This window comes from Sphaerodactylus townsendi, linkage group LG01 (assembly GCF_021028975.2).
Source record: "Sphaerodactylus townsendi isolate TG3544 linkage group LG01, MPM_Stown_v2.3, whole genome shotgun sequence".
NCBI classification, from domain to species: domain Eukaryota; kingdom Metazoa; phylum Chordata; class Lepidosauria; order Squamata; family Sphaerodactylidae; genus Sphaerodactylus; species Sphaerodactylus townsendi.
The window spans coordinates 48,255,214-48,273,599 of record NC_059425.1 but is presented as its reverse complement, the minus strand read 5'-3'; the positions used below and the strand labels follow the sequence as shown (position 1 = coordinate 48,273,599).

General features: G+C 42.3%; 1 protein-coding gene across 2 annotated transcripts; it reads right to left on the bottom strand.

Moving 5' to 3' along the window:
* Nucleotides 1–6,364: 6,364 nt before the first annotated feature.
* Nucleotides 6,365–16,927, bottom strand: MCFD2 (multiple coagulation factor deficiency 2, ER cargo receptor complex subunit). 2 transcript variants are annotated; one of them, XM_048482620.1, is made up of 5 exons: nt 16,769–16,927; nt 12,368–12,520; nt 9,326–9,485; nt 7,164–8,300; nt 6,365–7,029 (listed from the first exon to the last, which is right to left on the bottom strand). In XM_048482620.1, exons 2-4 carry the CDS (start codon nt 12,514–12,516, stop codon nt 8,169–8,171), a joined length of 441 nt encoding a protein of 146 aa, XP_048338577.1. In that variant the 5' UTR covers nt 12,517–12,520; nt 16,769–16,927; the 3' UTR covers nt 6,365–7,029; nt 7,164–8,168. The 2 variants fall into 2 exon arrangements, with proteins under 2 accessions (XP_048338577.1, XP_048338586.1); XM_048482629.1 differs by lacking the exon at nt 16,769–16,927 and adding an exon at nt 16,425–16,716.
* Between the last annotated feature and the right edge of the window lie 1,459 nt (nt 16,928–18,386).

The following is an 18,386-nucleotide window of genomic DNA, read 5'->3' as shown; positions in this document are numbered from 1 at the left end:
AGTCTATTAATTATCTCTCATCTTATTCTAATTTTCTGAGCATTATTCTAATGAAGTAGGAGCTTTGCTACCCTTTAAAAATATATAGTAGATACATACATATATATGTATACATATGTATAGTTCTCTTAAAAGTTGGATAGATGGAGTTTTGCTGGAGAAGTGGATTGGGCTTTCACTTGTCTGGCATCTGTGGCAGTGCCTAAAGCTTGCCATAGGCACAGATGCTCCCTCCCTTCCCTAGAGATTTCATGCACAGCCCTGGGCATAAAACCCCAAAGACTGAAACAGAATTGGCATGCTTTACATGAGAGAGAGAGAGAGAAAAAAGAACTTGTCTTCTGCCAAAGAAGACAGCGAGGGAAATGAACATTCTGAGGAACAACAAACTGGAGGGAAAATACACATAGCAGGAAGAGAATCTGTGGAAAACTAATTTAGAGGAGTTCTAGAGAGTAGGGGGTTTTTTTTTGCTCCTTGTCAGTAGATTTTGAGCACCTGACTCTCACAACCTACAATTTCATTGAGGTTCTGTGAGGCCCATGGTTTGTCATAACCATACTAGTCTCCACTGAAAACTTTTCAGATTCTACCAGGTTCTCACTTTTTGGATAATTCCATGGTTATTTGTCAGAAAGAAGCATAGCTTAGTGTTACAACATAAATTCTGAATGCAGAAAGTCTCAGATTCAGTCCCTGGTGTTTCAAATTAAATAAGATCTCAAGGCTATCACGAACTTTTCTCTAAAAGCCTCATTGGAGTGCCTGTTCCAGCCAGAGTAGACAGCACTGGGTTAAATGGATCAACAAACTTCCATATGTTGCCCTGTTTGCATTCCTTGTCTACTGCAGAGAGAGATGCTCCTGGTTCCCTCCTCTTTTTAAAGATGATGTAATCCATCCCCCAATTTCCCCCATGCTTTTCATTCTCTTTCATCTACACAGAATATAAAAATATTCCATAGAGAATTGGCCTCATGCTCCATTTCCTCCTGCACTGCTGTTTGTACTTCAAGAACAGGATATTTTCTACTGCCATTACTAGATTAATCAAATCAAGCCCAAGTTGTGTTTATCAAAAAAGGACTGTAGAATGTAATGTATTTTGCAGAATTTGGCAGATACTCTGAGCAGAATTAGGAGACTGACTGTAGTCACAGGATGTCAAACATAAAGACTTAACAAGTACTCCCAGCCAAAATTTGAGATTATATCAGGGTTCTGGCCAGGTGAATCTGGCTTAACCTTTGGCAAGATGGTTTTCAGGAAACCTGGACCAGAACTTTCTAGCTAATTAATTACCAATAGTTTCAGATGTTCACAAGACATCTACCAGAGACTCTTAGGGCCAAACTAGGCAGTGTCCTCCAGGTCTAGTTCATGAGTACGGGTCCATTTAAAAACCTCACGAGGTAATTTTAAAATGCTGCAAGTAGTATGGTGGGATGAGGCACTCTGTCCCCCTCCCTGGCACCTGTTCAAGTGCTGAAATGGTCACTCACAAACACACTGATAGGGCTGTTTGGGAGTTGAGAAGGTGTGGCAGGGAAACAAGAGACATGCTGTGTGTCCAATTGGGCCCTTGCAGGCATTTTTTAGTTTTCTTATTAGACTTTAAAGTGGTAGCAGTGTCCACGGGCTGGACCCAAGAATGCTGTCACATCTTAGTGTGTTACAATCAAATCTTTCTGACATTGATACAATAGCAGTGGTTTTCATTTTTCTTAAAAAATATTAAAACTAAACTAGGTTTATGTTCCAAGAAGAGGTAAATGTGTAGGTAGCTGTGGCTTTGGCTAGCTATTTGTGGCTGTTCTCACTGCTGAAGAAATGGCCTGGCTGTTCAGTGGGAGGAACTGCTGCATGCAAAACAATGTGTGAAAGACCAGTGACTGCCTGTGATAACAGGCACCCAAAATAGGTGTTTGTATTAATTAAATATTTCTTATTAATTAATTATTGGGATTAATTAAATAGGTATTTATTTATTAAATGTTATATTGCACCTCCCATGCACGTGACATCTGAGGAGGCTCACTGGAAGACAATCACTACTAAATGCAAGTAAAAACAGGGTAAAACATAACCACATAAAAGCCTTATATTCTGTGTCAGAGAGGACCAATACACACACACACACACACACACACACACACACACACACACACACCAAAAAAGAGTGATTTAGGGGCTAGAAATATATTTGCTAAAGAATCCAGGGCTTCTGTGAGGACTGCTGTGAAAAAATGGCTGAAAGACTTTAAACTTCTAAAGCACTGCATAAAGACTAAGGGCCTTGCGGAATGGTCTCCCAGGAGATCAGGAAGGCCGCTGTGTTTCTATCATTCTGCTGAATGTGCAAAATAGTGAAGTGTTCAGGAGGGTGGTGGACAGCCCAGGCAAATCTGATCTCAGAAGCTAAGCAGGGTTGGCCCTGACTAGCACTTGGATGGGAGCCCCACATGCAAGTTCAGGGTCACCTCAGAAAGTCAGGCAGTGCAAACCACCTCCAAACATCTCCTGCCTTGAAAACCCTACAGGATTGCTGCAAGTCATTTCCAACTTGAAGGCTGTATTAGCATTTTTAGGTCCAGCCATTATGGTAATCTTCTGAGGCTCTGCTTTGGGTGCCCCCCTCACCTTCTCAGATGAGGTGGACAAGAGCCTGAGAGTGGACCTTCTCAATCATGGTGCCTAGTTTGTAGAATTCCTCACCAGGGATATCTCTGTGTCTTCTTCTGTCATTGCTGTTTTCCACTGGGTAAAAACATCATTGTTTTGTCTGGTACAGCCTCCTTCCTTTCCTGTCATGTGTTTTAACTATTGTTTGTCTATGCTTTTAAATATACATTTTAGTTTTGTTTTAATTGTTTTTATGATGTGCTTTGTAAAGCTGTTAGCCATCTTGATGGCCCTGATGGTGCAAAAAGGTGCCCAAATTTTGTAAATAAAAAAATAGAGGGATTGGCACTGTGGGATGATGGAACAATTCAGGAGATGGCTTGTAGAAGGGATAAATTCATTTATTGCAATGATTTTTGTATGTATCACCTTCCTTTTACTGCATCGTCTTCTACATTTGTTACCCATTTTCTGTACTATGATGTGTGTGTGTTGGGGGAGTGGTTGAGAGCGGGGAAATTGCTTCCTTGTTTTGCTCCAGTCCTCTGATCCTAATCTCTGATTCTGTTAATTGCAGGTCTCTGCTGTTCGTTTTATATTGTGTAACCTGCCATGATTCCAAGCAAGAAAGGCAGGTTATCAATCAACTAACTAAATAATATGCACACACATAAAATATGGGGAAAGTCTTGCTGTTCCCCAATTCCCATTTGAATGGCTTCCAGGAAAACAGACTTCATTCATCAGTTTGCAAAATATGAGAGCAGCTTGGAAACAGCACACCCCATTCCAGATGACTGGACAGGTGGGTGTGTCTAAAAACTTAGACAAGGTGTTCAAAAGATTTCGGGGGACAGGGGAAAAATATAGTCACCTCATGCTTATTTGTTTAAAATATATCTTGCTTGTCATAACTCCAAAGCCTTGGACCAATGACAAAACTTCAGGCTTACCCTATTAGTCTTGGCAAGGATAGGTGATTGTAAAGAGTTTTGGCCTGTTCAATGACAGAATTATTAAGTTAATGAAAGAAGAGTGTGTGTTATATGATGATTCCAATGTGGCATTAAACACCCTTTGCTAGTCTGCAAGTATTTTCCTCATACTAGGATTGCTGAAATGAGAGATGAAGATAACCTTGCCTTGTAATTTTACCAGGTGACATTTTGTAGGAAGAGGAAAGCTGATTGACTTCAGTCAACAGTTAAAGCCTAAATTAGGGTAATACATATGGTGCCATCTAGCGGCTAAAGAACAGAATGCTTCTAGGGTTTTTTAAATCAAGAATAAAATATGTGCTATACCTTTATTGGGACCAACTGATTTGGCACAAAATATTATGCAAGCGTTCAGTATGCATACTTACCCATCTTGCAACATGGATAGAAGACATCTACCCACACCTTGTAGTGCAAATGGGACAAGTATTGCATAACTTGTCCAAACCAATATCACAATGCCAGTGTGCATCCTCAGTCCACACGGACTACATAGAGATATCCAGAAAGAGAATTTGTGAGCAGATGCTGCATATGGATTTCCCTTGCCAGATTGATGCCTTTGCATGATTAATACCCATGATGGTTTACACAGTCTTGCTTATAGCCCGTGATAATCATTCAGTGCCCTTTGTTAGGAATGCATAGGATTAGTTTTCAGTCTCCTCCATACATAAAATTGCTAAACCAGAGGAGGTGAGAAGAAAAGTGCAGGTGACATTGAGGCATTGGTAAACATTTGCCACCCCCACAGATACTCCTGCATTTTTTTTTTGCTTCATCTAAACAGGGAAGTACTGTGGTCCAAAGATATTACACACCGAAGGTCCCAAATTCAGTCCTTCCATATCTCAATAAAGAATCTCAGCAGGACTGGAAAGCAAATGATACCTGCTATCTAACCAAATAGATAATTCTGGGCCAAATGGAACAATAGTCTAAGTAAGCTGTAAGCAGGCCTGTCTGCTTTTCACCTGACTTTCTCCAGCTCCAGCCTTTAAAGATTAGAAACAAGCCAGAAACAAGTCCAGCATGTCTTCTATTCCCATCATGGCTGTTAGAAACAAAGTCCTTGTAACATTACCCTTCCTCCTTCTTTGTTCTACATAATCCCTGCCATCACGCCATACCTTCCCGCCATTCCCTTCATGGACAAAGCATGGTTTTTCCAACTAAAAAAATGGTATGAAGCAGCTGGGGAAGTGAATGCCTGTTAAAGCCAGGGAGTCAAAAAAGCTTGAATTGAGTTCTGGGAGGAAATAAATCCATTCAATTCCTCTGGAATAAAAGGACTTTTACAATGTGGAATGGCTAGGTAAAATTTTCTATTTTTAATCTGAGAAGAAACTTGAAACTGGGTGGAAGGTAATTGCAAGAGGAAAACTACTAGCCTCTTCTCCCTATGTTGATTTCTAGGTATGCATGTATTTACTTAAAACGTTTATTAGCTGCCTTTCTCCCATGCAGAGCTCAAGGTGGCTTTCAATTCATTAAATGCATTAAAAACAATATAAAAACAATTGAGAAGCCTGAGAAAAGCCTCCCTGGGGAGATTGTTCCAAAACAGCTGCCACTGAAAAGGCCCTCTCGCATGTGTCCACCAGACAACCTTCTTTTTTGGTGGGACAGTCAGGGTGGCCTCTCCAAGTGATCTTCATTCCCAGGCAGCAACATGTGGAATACCCTAGTTCCAAGCCAGGACAAAAAGGACAAAACAGCTTGAACAGGGTTTGGGAGCAGATTGGCAGACTGTGAAATTGCTATAGTCCCTCTTTTGGCCTTCCTCATCAAGGGAACAATGAAAAATCATCACTTTCCAGTTACCCCCATGAGTACTTGGAGGGTTACTGAATCTCTTGATTTGGACCAGTGGTCTTTGGACAACAGGAGGTGGGGGTTAATTTAAGTTCACTGAGGAGGAAGCCCTCTGAGATAAGACCCAAGTTAAAGCACTGTTGCCTTGCTTAATGTTAAGATTAGAACTAATTAGAACAGAGGCATAGCTGGGTCATACTGCGCCCAGTGTGCACTCTGCGTTTTCTCCCCCCCCTTACCTTATTACCTTAGTTCATCAGGCTGGAAAAAGCGGCCTGTTCACTTGAGGCTGAAAATGGCCTGGTGGGAACTATACTTCCCAGACCTTGGGGCTCACAAGGTCTCCTGTGAGGTGTAGTTCCTACCAGGCCGTTTTCAGCCACAAGTGAACAGGCTGCTTTTCCAGCCTGCACTTTCAGACTAAGCTAAGGTAAGATGGGGGGGGGGGGTGAGGTGGGGCACCACAGGGGGCAATTTTCCGGCCCCGGCATGCACCCAGTGCAGTGCACACACACTGCCCCCTGGTAGCTCCACCTCTGGGTTAGAAATTAGCCAAATTTTAATCCTTTATTGCCTTCTGTGCTGCAGTTCACCTGCAATTAAGAATTCCTGATCAGAACCTCCTGCAGGGCTTGTAATACCCAATCACTAATTATTTTCCCTCCTAGGCTTGAAGGGCAACGCTTTTAGAGTTCTGCAAATGTCCCAGGAGTTTCATTCCGTGTGCCCTTTGCCTCTGTGATATTCCTTGTGAAGCTCTAATGGTGGTTGTAAGAAGCTGTGGGAAAGTGGATCATCCCCCTCAGGTCACTGAAGACCAAGTCCAAAGTGAGGATGAGTGTGGTTCCCAGCAAACAGTGAAGAAATGCACACAGTTGTTTTACATAACTATGCCACTGTTTTATGTTTCACAAATTTGAAGAACAAAGTTGCAGCACTTTGAATTTTATTGCTTTTGTATTTAGCATCAACCATTATACAAATGTGTCTAATAAGTCAGATGTTACAAGAACATAGTACAAGTAGCTTTTGTTACACAATTAACAAAAGGAAACAATTTTTTTTTACAAATGCACTTCATATAAGAATATTTTTATACAGAAAATAGTCCTTTATACAATTTTACAGAGAACAGTTTGGTTTTTGTTTCTTTCTGAATGTTCTAGAATAAACCGCAATGCTTCTTAGATCCATTTTATACAGTAGGTCAAACATCAAGATAGTGCCCTCTCTCTTTAGAACCACACAGAGCTGTCAAAGAAATGCAGAACCAGAAGCATCAGCGACTTCCGTGATCATTTTCAGTAAGCAGACCATTCAAGTAGTTAAAGACTCTCTTTCAAAGAGTTAGCTGTGAAAATACTTTGTATTTTTTTTTCCTGTAAAACTAACATCAGAAATTCACGTCAAGGTACACCGGTGGGAACCCTAACAAGGCAGCGTTTTGCTGAGATTGTAACATTCAGCTGATTCAGCACAGGAACAGTTCTTGGTCGTGGACCACACCAAACAGCTGTATTTAACCTACACTTTCTGAAAACATGAACTCCCAAACAAAATACTGGATTAATGACATAGAGCAGAGGTCTGCAACCTGCGGCTCTCCAGATGTTCATGGACTACAAATCCCATGGGCAATTGGCCATGCTGGCAGGGGCTGCTGGGAATTGTAGTCCATGAACATCTGGAGAGCCGCAGGTTGCAGACCCCTGACATAGAGGATGTAACATATATATTTTATTTTGTAAAACCAGTTCTTCTATAAAGTGGATTTGGGGCAAGGCAACGCACACAGTAAAAGAATGACACCTGAAGTATAGGCGCATGGCTACACTGCAACCCTTCATTTAAAGACACAGAGCAGAATCCAGGAGAAGAGTTTAGAGAAGGAGGTGGCAGAGAAGATATTTCCTCACCTTCTTGTCCCCAAAATTCACAGTTCACTTGCATGGCTCTCCCAACCCTTAAGGAGGAGTTTTGGAACACATGGCAGGGTGCTTAGGGAAGGCTGGGAAAAGATCTACTTTGTCAACTCCTTTTGTGGACTCTCATACAGGATCCAACCCATAGAGCACAATCCAGCCCAAATCTGAGCACTTTTTAACATTCGTATTCATTTTAAGGGAAGAGATACAGGCATGCCCTTAACCTCTCCACTGAAAGGCATGGGCTTTGAAAAGGTTTAAACTTTCCCTAGGGTATGGGCACATCCCATTTTTTTGCAGTGGAACTCACAAGAAACATGAATTCAATTGGGAATTGTAACGTAGTTAGGGTCAGACTTCAGCACTCAAACTAGTTTCTACGAGACAGAAAGGGAGATCAAAGTTCTTGATCAGAGCACTGCAGTTGCTTGTTTTGAAGGATTCATACTAAAGAATGGTTCAGAAGTAGGGATTAGCTGTGAGCTTTTCCAGTGCTTAGGGAACTCCCTTGAAAAGTTTTCAGGAGATAACTGGTTTCAAGACCATAGTCTTTAGAACTAAGTCTTTACGTCAACACTGCCAAATGATTAGCTAACTTGGACAGTGTATCTTATTGCTCAACCGTGTTAAGCTATCAAATGGATCCCACAAGCTTCACTCCTAAACATATAAGATATAAACAGTTGACACATTTTCCTACAGTTCATTTTGCAGTCCAAACAGCGGAACGTATGACAGAGAGGCAGTCAAGAATCACATTGTACTGGGTCACACAAACAAGAATGATTTTGAAAATTTTGTTTCGTCTTTATTCCAGTGACTTTGCAAATTCGGCATAGTCGATGTAGCCATCATTATTCTTATCATCATCTCGCAGGACGTCATCTATTAAGTTAATGAGCTCCTCTTCTTTCATGGCCTGGGTGTGCTCACTACCATCCTACAAGAAAAAGCAAGGATGGGTTTTGGAATACCAGCTGGCTTATGGATATGCCGAAAGAGAAGTGGCCTGGCCCTTCCATATTGGGGCCTTGGGAGTTGCTTTCGCGGCAGACCAGTTCTGCAGTGGCAGCTTAGAAAGCCGGTAGCAATGGGTGGGGAGAGCTAGGTGGGACAGAGCGGACCTTGACTCAAGAGTTATGATACACTCGTCAGTTCCTTCCCTCCAAGCAACGCTGCCTCCCTCTTTATTTTATTTCTCTGTACATTTATTTATCTGGGCGGGACTTTAGACACCTGTGTTTGCTTTCTTCCCCGTTCTTTGACCAGTACTCTCCAAAGCTCTCCAGCAAAGTTTAGCAACCTCGCGAGCAATTAACAAATTCAGTTTGGGGCTGAACTACATCATATGAAAGAGATTCTGGATTGGATCTTCTGCTGTATTTTAAGCACTAAAAGAAGGAGCAGAGAAAGGCAGCTTGAATCTACCAGTGTTTTCAAGGACAGAAGGATCTCTGCTTATAGAATGCCATTTCCCTCAAAAGCAGCTCCTTGGAGATGGGCACCTGCGGGAACAGTGCTTCAGAGGGCGTTTTGGCTACTGCAGCAGGTGAGAGAGTCACGGATACAGGCAAAAACTTCCTCTTCTTGGCAACACACTGGTGGATGTTCCTCTTCCTTCTCCCTACCAGAGCTGATACAGAGTAGAGGTTGCACTCTCCACAAAGAAAGAAGATGGTGGAGTTAACTCCACCCCTCAGCTCCAGTCCAAACTGGGGCCACAGTGGCTTTTTAAGTTTGAAAGATGTCAAGAAATTCAATAATAGATCCCCCACATTGTAAGTACTTTAGCCCTAGCATGAAATCTTTAAAAAAAAAACAGTTCCAAAATGATAGTTCTTGATTGAGTTAACACTTTAAAACATGCAAAAATAACACACCATTTAAAATATTTTATCTACTCCAACACCATTCCTAGCTGCTGCCAAGGTCCATTCAGATTCTCTATTAAATAGCAGTTCTCACCTCTTTATGGACATGTGATATGGCAGTGGCAAGTTCCAGCCCATCAAGCAAATTGTTGCCATCGTAATCATGCATTTTGAAGTAATGAAGCTGCAGTTCTTGTGGTGACATCTCAGATTCTGGTTTATCAATTATGCCATCTAAATCTTCCAGGATGTGACTGAGAAATAACACAGAAACCATCAAACAGACACTCATTCACATCAGTTCACATCAGATTTGTTCACATATGTTGTTCCTGATAGCCCTGCTAAATTATCAATGGTTCCTGCACTTTAGGAAAAGCTGTAAGTACCCTAGACACAATTAGGAAAAACAATCCTACCCAAGTCACGATAAATGCAATTCTAAACTACAACTGATGTTCACCAAAATGCAATGATCGGACCAAACCAAGCCCCAGTTAAAAGTTATTCTAGGAGAGGAAGGTGTTGTTGAGTCAAAATCAACTTGTGGCAATGCAATTCATAGGGCGTTCCCAGCAAGAGAACAGAGTTTGGATTTAAGTCCCACCTTTCTCTCCTGCAAGGAGACTCAAGGCGGCTTACAAGGTCCTTTTCCTTCCTCTCCCCACAACAGACACCTTGTGAGGTAGGCGGGGCTGAGAGAATTCCAAAGAACTGTGACTAGCCCAAGGTTAACCAGCAGGAATACAGGAGTGTGGAAACACATCTGGTTCACCAGATAAGCCTCTGCCACTCAGGTGGAGGAGTGAGGAATCAAACTCGGTTCTCCAGATTAGACTCCACCTGCTCTTAACCACTACACCACGCTGGCAAGAGATGAGCAGCAGTGGTTTGCCACTGCTTTCCTCCACGCAGCAACCCCAGTCTTCCTTGGTGGTTTCCCACCACAGTACTGACCATAGCCAACCCTACTTAGCTCCCAAACTCTGATGAACTTGGGACAAACTGGGGTATTCAGGCAGCTTATGTCCTTGCTGATGCCCAACTAATTGTTTTGCTGGATTGCATTAAGGTTCAACTAGACCACAGTAGTCACCTCAGAAGCTCATGAACAAGGTAAGGAAGCCACAGTCATCCCATCTGCCCCCAGCATTTGGCACCCAGAGAAAGACGGCCAATGAACTGGATGGGTAAAACTAACAAGCAATTTCGCTGGATGTTACTGTTTAAAATTTAGATAAGAAAAGCGTTCCTCAGTCAACATGGGTCTTAATCAGTGGTGGGATTAAGCAGGTTCGCACCACTTCGGCAGAACCGGTTGTTAAAATGGTGCTTGTAAACAACCAGCTGTTAAATTACTTGAATCCCACCACTGGAACCGGTTGTTAAATTATTTGAATCCCACCACTGGTCTTAATTGCATACATCACTATCATTTCTTGCCTTGTTTGCCTTTATCTACCTTTAAACACCCTTTAGCAAGATTATTCAATTTCTTACTCAGAAGGAAACTACAACAGTACACAAAGCAATTTAAAAACGTACATGACTTCGTGAACTGCATTAAATTTGCACCTGAGTAATATCATTAATAATTTGCATGCCTTATTGGGAAGCTATTCTACGGAACACTAAGGCTTGAGAATTTTTTGTTCTGACTTTTAATATTTTTGGAAATCATTTTAAAAAAATCTTATGAAGAACTCACACAAAATTAATTTTTTATTTCCCCCATTTCTCAGCATAATCAGAATTGTTGTATTATACATTTATATATTTTGAATGATTATGTTGTATATATTTTACCATTTATACCACTGAGGAAGAGCTATTGGTTGAAATGCATTTGGTTTTACAACATATTAAAGTCTTCTTGATTTTTGTAAGTAAATCATTGTTATTCTGTCCATTATTGTTATTCTGTCCATCATTGTTATTCTGTCCATTATTAGGTTTTTTGGAGAGCCAAAAGTAGTGGGTCTCCAAAATTATGAGTTAAGAGCAGTGAACTCTAACCTAGAAAATTATTTTATAATGTGTTACAACTATAGATAAGGAGGTAAATAGATATTTAAATGCAAGCAGAATTAGAATGTATCAACTTTAAAGTTAGCTATCTTATCAGAATGTAAATTTTTTCTTTCTGTCAAACTTTTTGACTGATTATAGGTGAAGAAGTCTACTTACTAGGATTTTGGAAAGAGAATATAGAAGGGTGGATATACACCCATTATAGAGACTAATAGTTAGGTCAAGAGACCGCTATTAGTCTTTTATGTTGGTTGATTATGTTTTGTCTGATTTGTCCTGGTTTGTCCTCCAGTTTGTCTTTTGTATGTTTTTACCAATGTAAACCATACAGATTGTTTATTGTAAATATACTATTCGAAACTTTAATAAAATTTATTATTTAAAAAAAAAAGGAAAACCAGGTGTGATTCTGGACTCCTCCATATGGACACTAAACTGGGTTTATTTTCCCACTCCTACACATGCAGCCTGCTGGGTGACCTTGGGCTGGTCACAGTTCTCTCAGGTTTATCGCACCCCCTCAGGTTTATCGCACCCCCTCATGAGGTATCCGTTTTAGGATGGGGAAGGGAAGGTGATTTGTAAGCTGCTTTGAGACTACTTAAATGTAGAAAAAAACAGGGTATAAAAACCAACTCTTCTTTTTCTTGTAGCCTTGTAGCTGAGTGGAAGAGCATTCGCTTTGCATGTAGAATATCCAAGATCCAGGTAAAGGACCTGGGGCAGCAAGTTTCAGGAAAGACTCTATCCTTCCTGAAACCCCAAAGAGCCACTACTAGACAGTCTAGAGCAGAGGTAGGGAACCTGCGGCTCTCCAGATGTTCAGGAACTACAATTCCCATCAGCCCCTACCAGCATGGCCAATTGGCCATGCTGACAGAGGCTGATGGGAATTGTAGTTCCTGAACATCTGGAGAGCCGCAGGTTCCCTACCCCTGGTCTAGAGGCAACACTGAGCTAGAAAGATTATGAGTTTGACTGGGTGGATGGCAGCTTTATAAAAAGGTACCCCCTGCTGTGAACACTGAACTCAATATTACGTAGGAAAAGTTAGCTGAAGATCAGGCTCAGCATTTATTCCAAGATACATATATAGAATACGTACTCCTTGTCTTGCACCATGTTCCTATCGAAACGCCCAGTTCGTTGATGATTCTCATCTGTGTGTTCTGCTGAAGAAGAGATGAAGGAACCCAGTACCAGACAGCAGAAGAAATATAAACGGCAAGATCGTGGTTTCAGCATAATTTTCATGTTCCTAGTAAAAGGCGGGGGGAGTACAGGACCACACACACGTTATTATATAATAATTATTATAACACAGCAAATAGCACTTGAAACTAAACTTCTTCCAGACAGTATTTTAAAGTGCATCAAATAATGTTTATTAGTTGGAAAAGATACGTGCTGTCTCTTCAGAGAGCAAATACTAGCAGCTCACAAAGTAAAACCATACTATAAAATCATATAATCAGAGCATAAAAACAAGCTAAAATGAGGCAAGCACCCCAGTATTTGGCAGCTTACAATGATGTTCACAACACAGCCTTCCTACAAGAAACAGTGCATAAAGACAACTAAAAGAAATGTGTGGTGCTGACACAAACTCCACTGTTGTCCCATCACTCAAGGGATGGATACTCTGTCTAGTCCTGCACCATAGCTGGCCTCATACTTGAGACAAGCAGTTTGATACACTTTTTTGTGCTGTTTGCATTGATTGTTCTGCTGTTGTTTCAGCACAATTTTTTTAAAGCTTCTCTCGCTCACTGTGTGTTTCCAGCCCACGTGGGGATCAGACAGCACATTTAAAGGTAGTTCCTGACCCATGGGACTGGAGTGGGGAGTCGCATCATGACATTTACAGGCAGACCATAATTACAGGATGGTTTGCCATTGACTTCCCCAGTCACCTACACTTTATCCCCAGCAAGCTGGGTACTCATTTTACCAATCTTGAGCCGACAACCTGAATCCGACTTCCGCAAAGCTCAAACTAAGGTCGTGAGTTGGACTGCAGTACTGCAGCTTACCACTGCGCCATGGGGCTGGCACACATTTCCCACTAAAGCAAATTTACTGCAGACAATTAAGATGTGTATTTGGGACCACATTCTGTTTTGGGGCAGCGAAGCAAGTTCATTCCTTCAGCAAGATCAAACAGGGTGCATTGGCCTGGTGACCAAGGCATCGAAAGTGCATTCTGCCTCTCCCACTCTACTTTTGTGGGCAAGAAATCACTAGCATTGGGGGATGCTGTTCAAGGGGTACAGAGATGCTCACAAAAGTGTTCCCCTATTTCCCATTCTAGCACCATAGCAGATAAGGTTATCAGAGGCAGTAGCATCAAAAGCCACAGAGGTCTGGTAGAATCAACAGGTTTGAACACCTCTGTCTTTTCTCTCAGCATAATATTGCCACTACCACACCAAGGTAGTGCCAAAACCAGGCTGAAAACCAGACTGAAATTGATCTCAGAAATCCACATCATCCAGGAAATCACAAGCTTTAAAGGTACTTTGGCAACTTGATCTTTTCACTATTTGACCCAACTGTTTGTACCCAAGAAGAGCTTCGAACAACTGCCTCCCCCAGCTACCATTTCTACACCCTCAGCTGCAAATCCAAGCAATGGTGACAAAATGGATCTAACAATACCTTATACTGGAACAGCAGAATCCAAATCAGAGAGGGTGCATGTGATTATATCTGTGATGTGCTTAGAAAACCTGTCACAGCAGGTTCTGTGTGAAATCCCTCAGAATCAGCATATAGCAAGCCCTCATTACTTGAAAAAAGAATACCACACAACTTTGTGAGTACCCACTGAGTGTGTCAAACTAGTTTCTTTGTGCCACCATCACAGAGTACACTCTAAAATAAGCACCAGCCTCAGGGCTGGAATTATACTGGTTTTTCTCCATTTTTTTCGCCACCTGCTGTCCCTGCAGCTTTTTCACACACACACACACACACACACGTGCGTGCACACACTGGGATACCAGGAAGACAAACAAGCTCTAGATGCTGGTAAGATGCTGAGGAGAAACTGGATCAACTGCCCAAACCATCTCCATAGCCCACAGATCACTGCTTGGTTCATAGTGCAAGGGCAGCTGAAGAAGTATCATAATACATCACGCTGGGGATGGACCAACTTAACTCAGCCTCTGCCCTTGCAGACAAATTGGGTCACCTTCACCACTTTTTAATGTTTATATAAGAAAAGTTTATGAACAGATGTGAGTAGCAAACAATGGGAATTGTATAGCTATAGCATCCCAATTTCCTTATCCTTTCTACTTCCTGCATATTTGTTTTCAGCAATAAGAAGATGAGTTTGGATTTAAACCCCACCTTTCTCGCCAGCAAGGAGACTCAAGGTGGCTTACAAGCTCCTTTCCCTTCACCTCCCCACAACAGACTCCTTGTGAGGTAGGTAGGGCTGAGAGAGTTCCAAAGAACTGTGACTAAGGTCACCCAGCAGGAGTGTAGGACTGCAGAAACAGATCTGTCTCTGTCACTCAGGTGGAGGAGTGGGGAGTCAAACCTTGTTCTCCAGATTAGAATCCACCTGCTCTTAACAGCATACATGCTGGCTCTCAACAGCATACAACCAGTAATGAAAGGTCACTCAGGATGCTCAAAACTTCAAACAAACTGCTACTGAAAAATCAACTAAGTTCTACAAAAAATCAACTAAGTTCTACAAAACAGCAGCCTGACTACTACATCTGCTTTTATCCTCATTTTAAAATGATTGGCAGCAGCCCAAACCACGGTTATGCATTCCTAAACTAAGACTGTACATCTACTGTAAAGAGTCTGTAATGAGGAGTTGTGTCTTTTAGTTTTAGCTGCACTCCTGGAGTGGTTTAAATTATATCCTATGGCAAATAGTAAGGGTTATAAGGTACGTCTCTAAACAGCTGGGAGATGTTTGCTTCTATATCAAGTTTATTACTGCACTAAATTGAGATTCATTCAACTGTCATATTCCAACATTTAAATTAAAATACTGCTTTTTGACCTTGCCATCATTTCATAATTCTCCACTCATTTTATATTGCACACCATGCTAGCCTCTGACCTGTTTATTTTATCCTTTCCTAACATGAGAGTGCACTTTTACATATGCTCTACAATGCAAACTGCGGCTTTTCAAAAAGTAATCTCTAAACATAGTTTGCTTTTGCTATCACTGTGGTAAATTTGACAACAAATGAACAGCTGTTAACTGTCCTAATTCAGCTATGAGAAGCAGCCATTTGCTCTGACGCAAGGGTATGAACAGGTCTTTAAAAGACCCATGTGTACTTTTCGTTACCTGAGTAATGTGGCAGGTGTGTGTCCAAGTAAAACAAACAAAAAGATAATTCTTTGTAGCAATAACCTTTAAGATTATGCAATATTTAAAATTTATCTATGGGATGTGAGTTTTTCCTTACCCTCCAACTCTTCCTTTACCCCTTTACCATGTGTAGAGTTGCGGTTGAACATTACACTTGCAACCTATAAAGGGATTGGCAGGAATCATATTATATTGGTATTCAGCTACAACAATATTGTTTACCTTGTGCAAAGGTTCAGCCACATAACCTCCCGGGTGTACACAGGCCATCTTGAAGCCATTTTAGTATGGCCGAGACAAAACATGATGATAGCAGTACTGTTCGTTTCTATTTGCTTGCATCCAAAGTTACAATTTTACAAGAAACGATAACAAAACTTTCAAAGGTCACCATTACCTTTACTTCCATGAACCCCAGTACTCACTTACTTTAATCCCCCTTTCAGTGTTTTAAAGGATCTATAAGGAATATTTATTTAAAACCCCAGACAGCTCGCTTATATTACTTTTGGCTGGCAAACCAAACCTGACAATGTATTGTCGAAGGCTTTCACGGCCGGATTCAACTGGTTCTGGTGGGTTTTCCGGACTGTGTGGCCGTGGTCTGGTCCAGACCACGGCCACACAGCCCGGAAAACCCACCAGAACCAAACCTGACAAGCTCCTACCAACAGGTGGAATATATCATCGTAACAATAAAGAGAACAAACAGCCCGGAAAACCCACCACAACCAATAAAGAGATTGTTTTTACCCTAAGTAGAACCCTTGCTTTGTTTCCGCCATATATCTTTAAAAAACAAAACACAAACCTGGGCGTCAACACTTCCCTTACTCAGTACCCGGGATTTTCTAGTACACTTTATCAAAGCACGTGTGAATCATCTGTCCACTGGACTCCTTGGCATACTGTGAAAATTTTGCTAATTTACCAGACTTTTAAAAGAAGTGGAATGGGCTGTGCGACCTTTTTTTTTAAGTTGGCTGCCACTTCCAAGGGCGACCGCATCTTAGTGACGCCTGAAATGAAGCCAAGCCAGAGGATCACCCCTTCTAAACGACCAGGACGCCAGTGTGGGGCAGCGGAAGCCCCGAGAGCTCCGCACCCCAAGAAAGACCCTCTCCTCTGGGCTCCTCCCACACCGACCGGTCTCACCTGCTCCCTGAATCACCGCCTGTTAGCCGCTACGATGCTCCCCTTAACTTGCAACGGTGCGAAAAGAATTGGACACTCCGGGCCACCATCCCTCCTTCTCTAGGCCACCTCTGAACCCTGTACGTGGCCCTCTTCCACGCCTCCCTCGCGGACTATTGGCTGGTCTTCCTTTTGGAGTGCTACGTGGAAGGAAAACCAGCCAAGTGGGATGTGATGCCACGCCCCCTTCTCCTCGAGGGACGAGATTCCGCCCTCCTTATGACATGGCTGGTACCTTTGAAGTGTGTATTCTCTTTCTCTCATGCTGTCGTCGACCGAGGGCTTCGTTATCTCCGCCCCAGTCCCTGCGAAGGTCCCGCCCCCCTTTTTCTAGGATTGCCGGCGGTCCGCTAAGAGCCAGATCCGCGTGATACCTTTTCATATTTAAATAGCACACATTAGGCAAGCTTTTGAGTTCAGTGGTTGCCAACCACCAGGGGATGCGTGGAGATCTCCCAAAGATCAGCTGCCCTGGACAAGTGTCATCTTCAGAAATTGGACTGTGTAGGATCATATCCTCTCCCCAAATTCTGCCTTCCTCACGCTCCGAGGATTTCCCAAGTTAGAGCTGGCACAGACAGAACCCTCTATCGGGCTGATGATGAAAAAGGCTGGTCGTTTAGTAGGGGCGATCCTCTGGCATCAGTTGCTTCATTTCAGGAGTCACCGTCTTTGGGGCCGGTTGCCATTCTCTCCCCTTCCCAGGCTCCATCCCCCCTCCCCCCCCCCCAAAGAATTGCCCTACTTGGAGTGGCAAACTTGTCTTCTAGTTTTCGATGCTGACAGGCTCACAGACCCTTCTGCACGTGCAGAATAATGCACTTTCAATCCAGTTTCAATGCTCACTGAAGCTGGATTTTACTGTGCAGAGTAGAATTGTGAAAGTGGATTGAAAGTGCATTATTCTGCATCTGCAGAAGGGGCCACAGACTTGTTCAACTGCAGATCTTACACTCCAGCTACTGAATTGTTTTATTGTGTTGCTGTTGGCACTATTCTCCCCCTCCCACAGCATACTTGCTTGGGTAGAGGACTGGGGTGGAGGCATCTGTAGTGAGATAAGAATCTCATGTTCCTATTCAGCCCAGGGAAGTTTCATTGTTCTGAACTTGTGAATGAAAGTTCAACAGTTGCAGTCTCCCATGTGAAGCTTCTCTGTTTGAGGACTGCCACTTGTAGGTCAGCAGTGGAATGACCAGAACATTAAAGTGTTATTCCATTGGTTTTTGATTGTTGTGGGTTTTAATGACAGATTTATTATTCTGACCTATTCGTCTGATTAGAGAGTGGGAGGGCATTGCTGACATTTGATGACATAGATCAGCAAGTGAATGAACTTAAAATGGTATGGCTGGGATTTTTAGGTCTGGGGATTGGGTTGGCATTTTAGTTTGTTGCAGGCCCTGGTGTCAAAGTCCATTTCCATGTTAGGAAGGGCATTGTTATGGGTGAGAATTTGTTTAAGGTTGAGAGGCTGATGCTGAGCAAGAAAAGGTTTGCCTCCCAATGCCTGTGAGAGGAATATTATTCAGCATAGGTTGTTGGTCATTAATGATCCATTGAACTTGTGGTGAGCTGA

What these genes read in the sequence shown, in the direction of transcription:
- MCFD2 (XM_048482620.1), bottom strand. Translation starts at nt 12,516, where the DNA reads ATGAAAATTATGCTGAAACCACGATCTTGCCGTTTATATTTCTTCTGC. An exon ending in AACATGGTGCAAGACAAGGA is followed by an intron (nt 9,486 to 12,367) that starts GTACGTATTCTA and finishes GTTATTTCTCAG; the next exon opens with TCACATCCTGGAAGATTTAG. An exon ending in TATCACATGTCCATAAAGAG is followed by an intron (nt 8,301 to 9,325) that starts GTGAGAACTGCT and finishes TTTTTCTTGTAG; the next exon opens with GATGGTAGTGAGCACACCCA.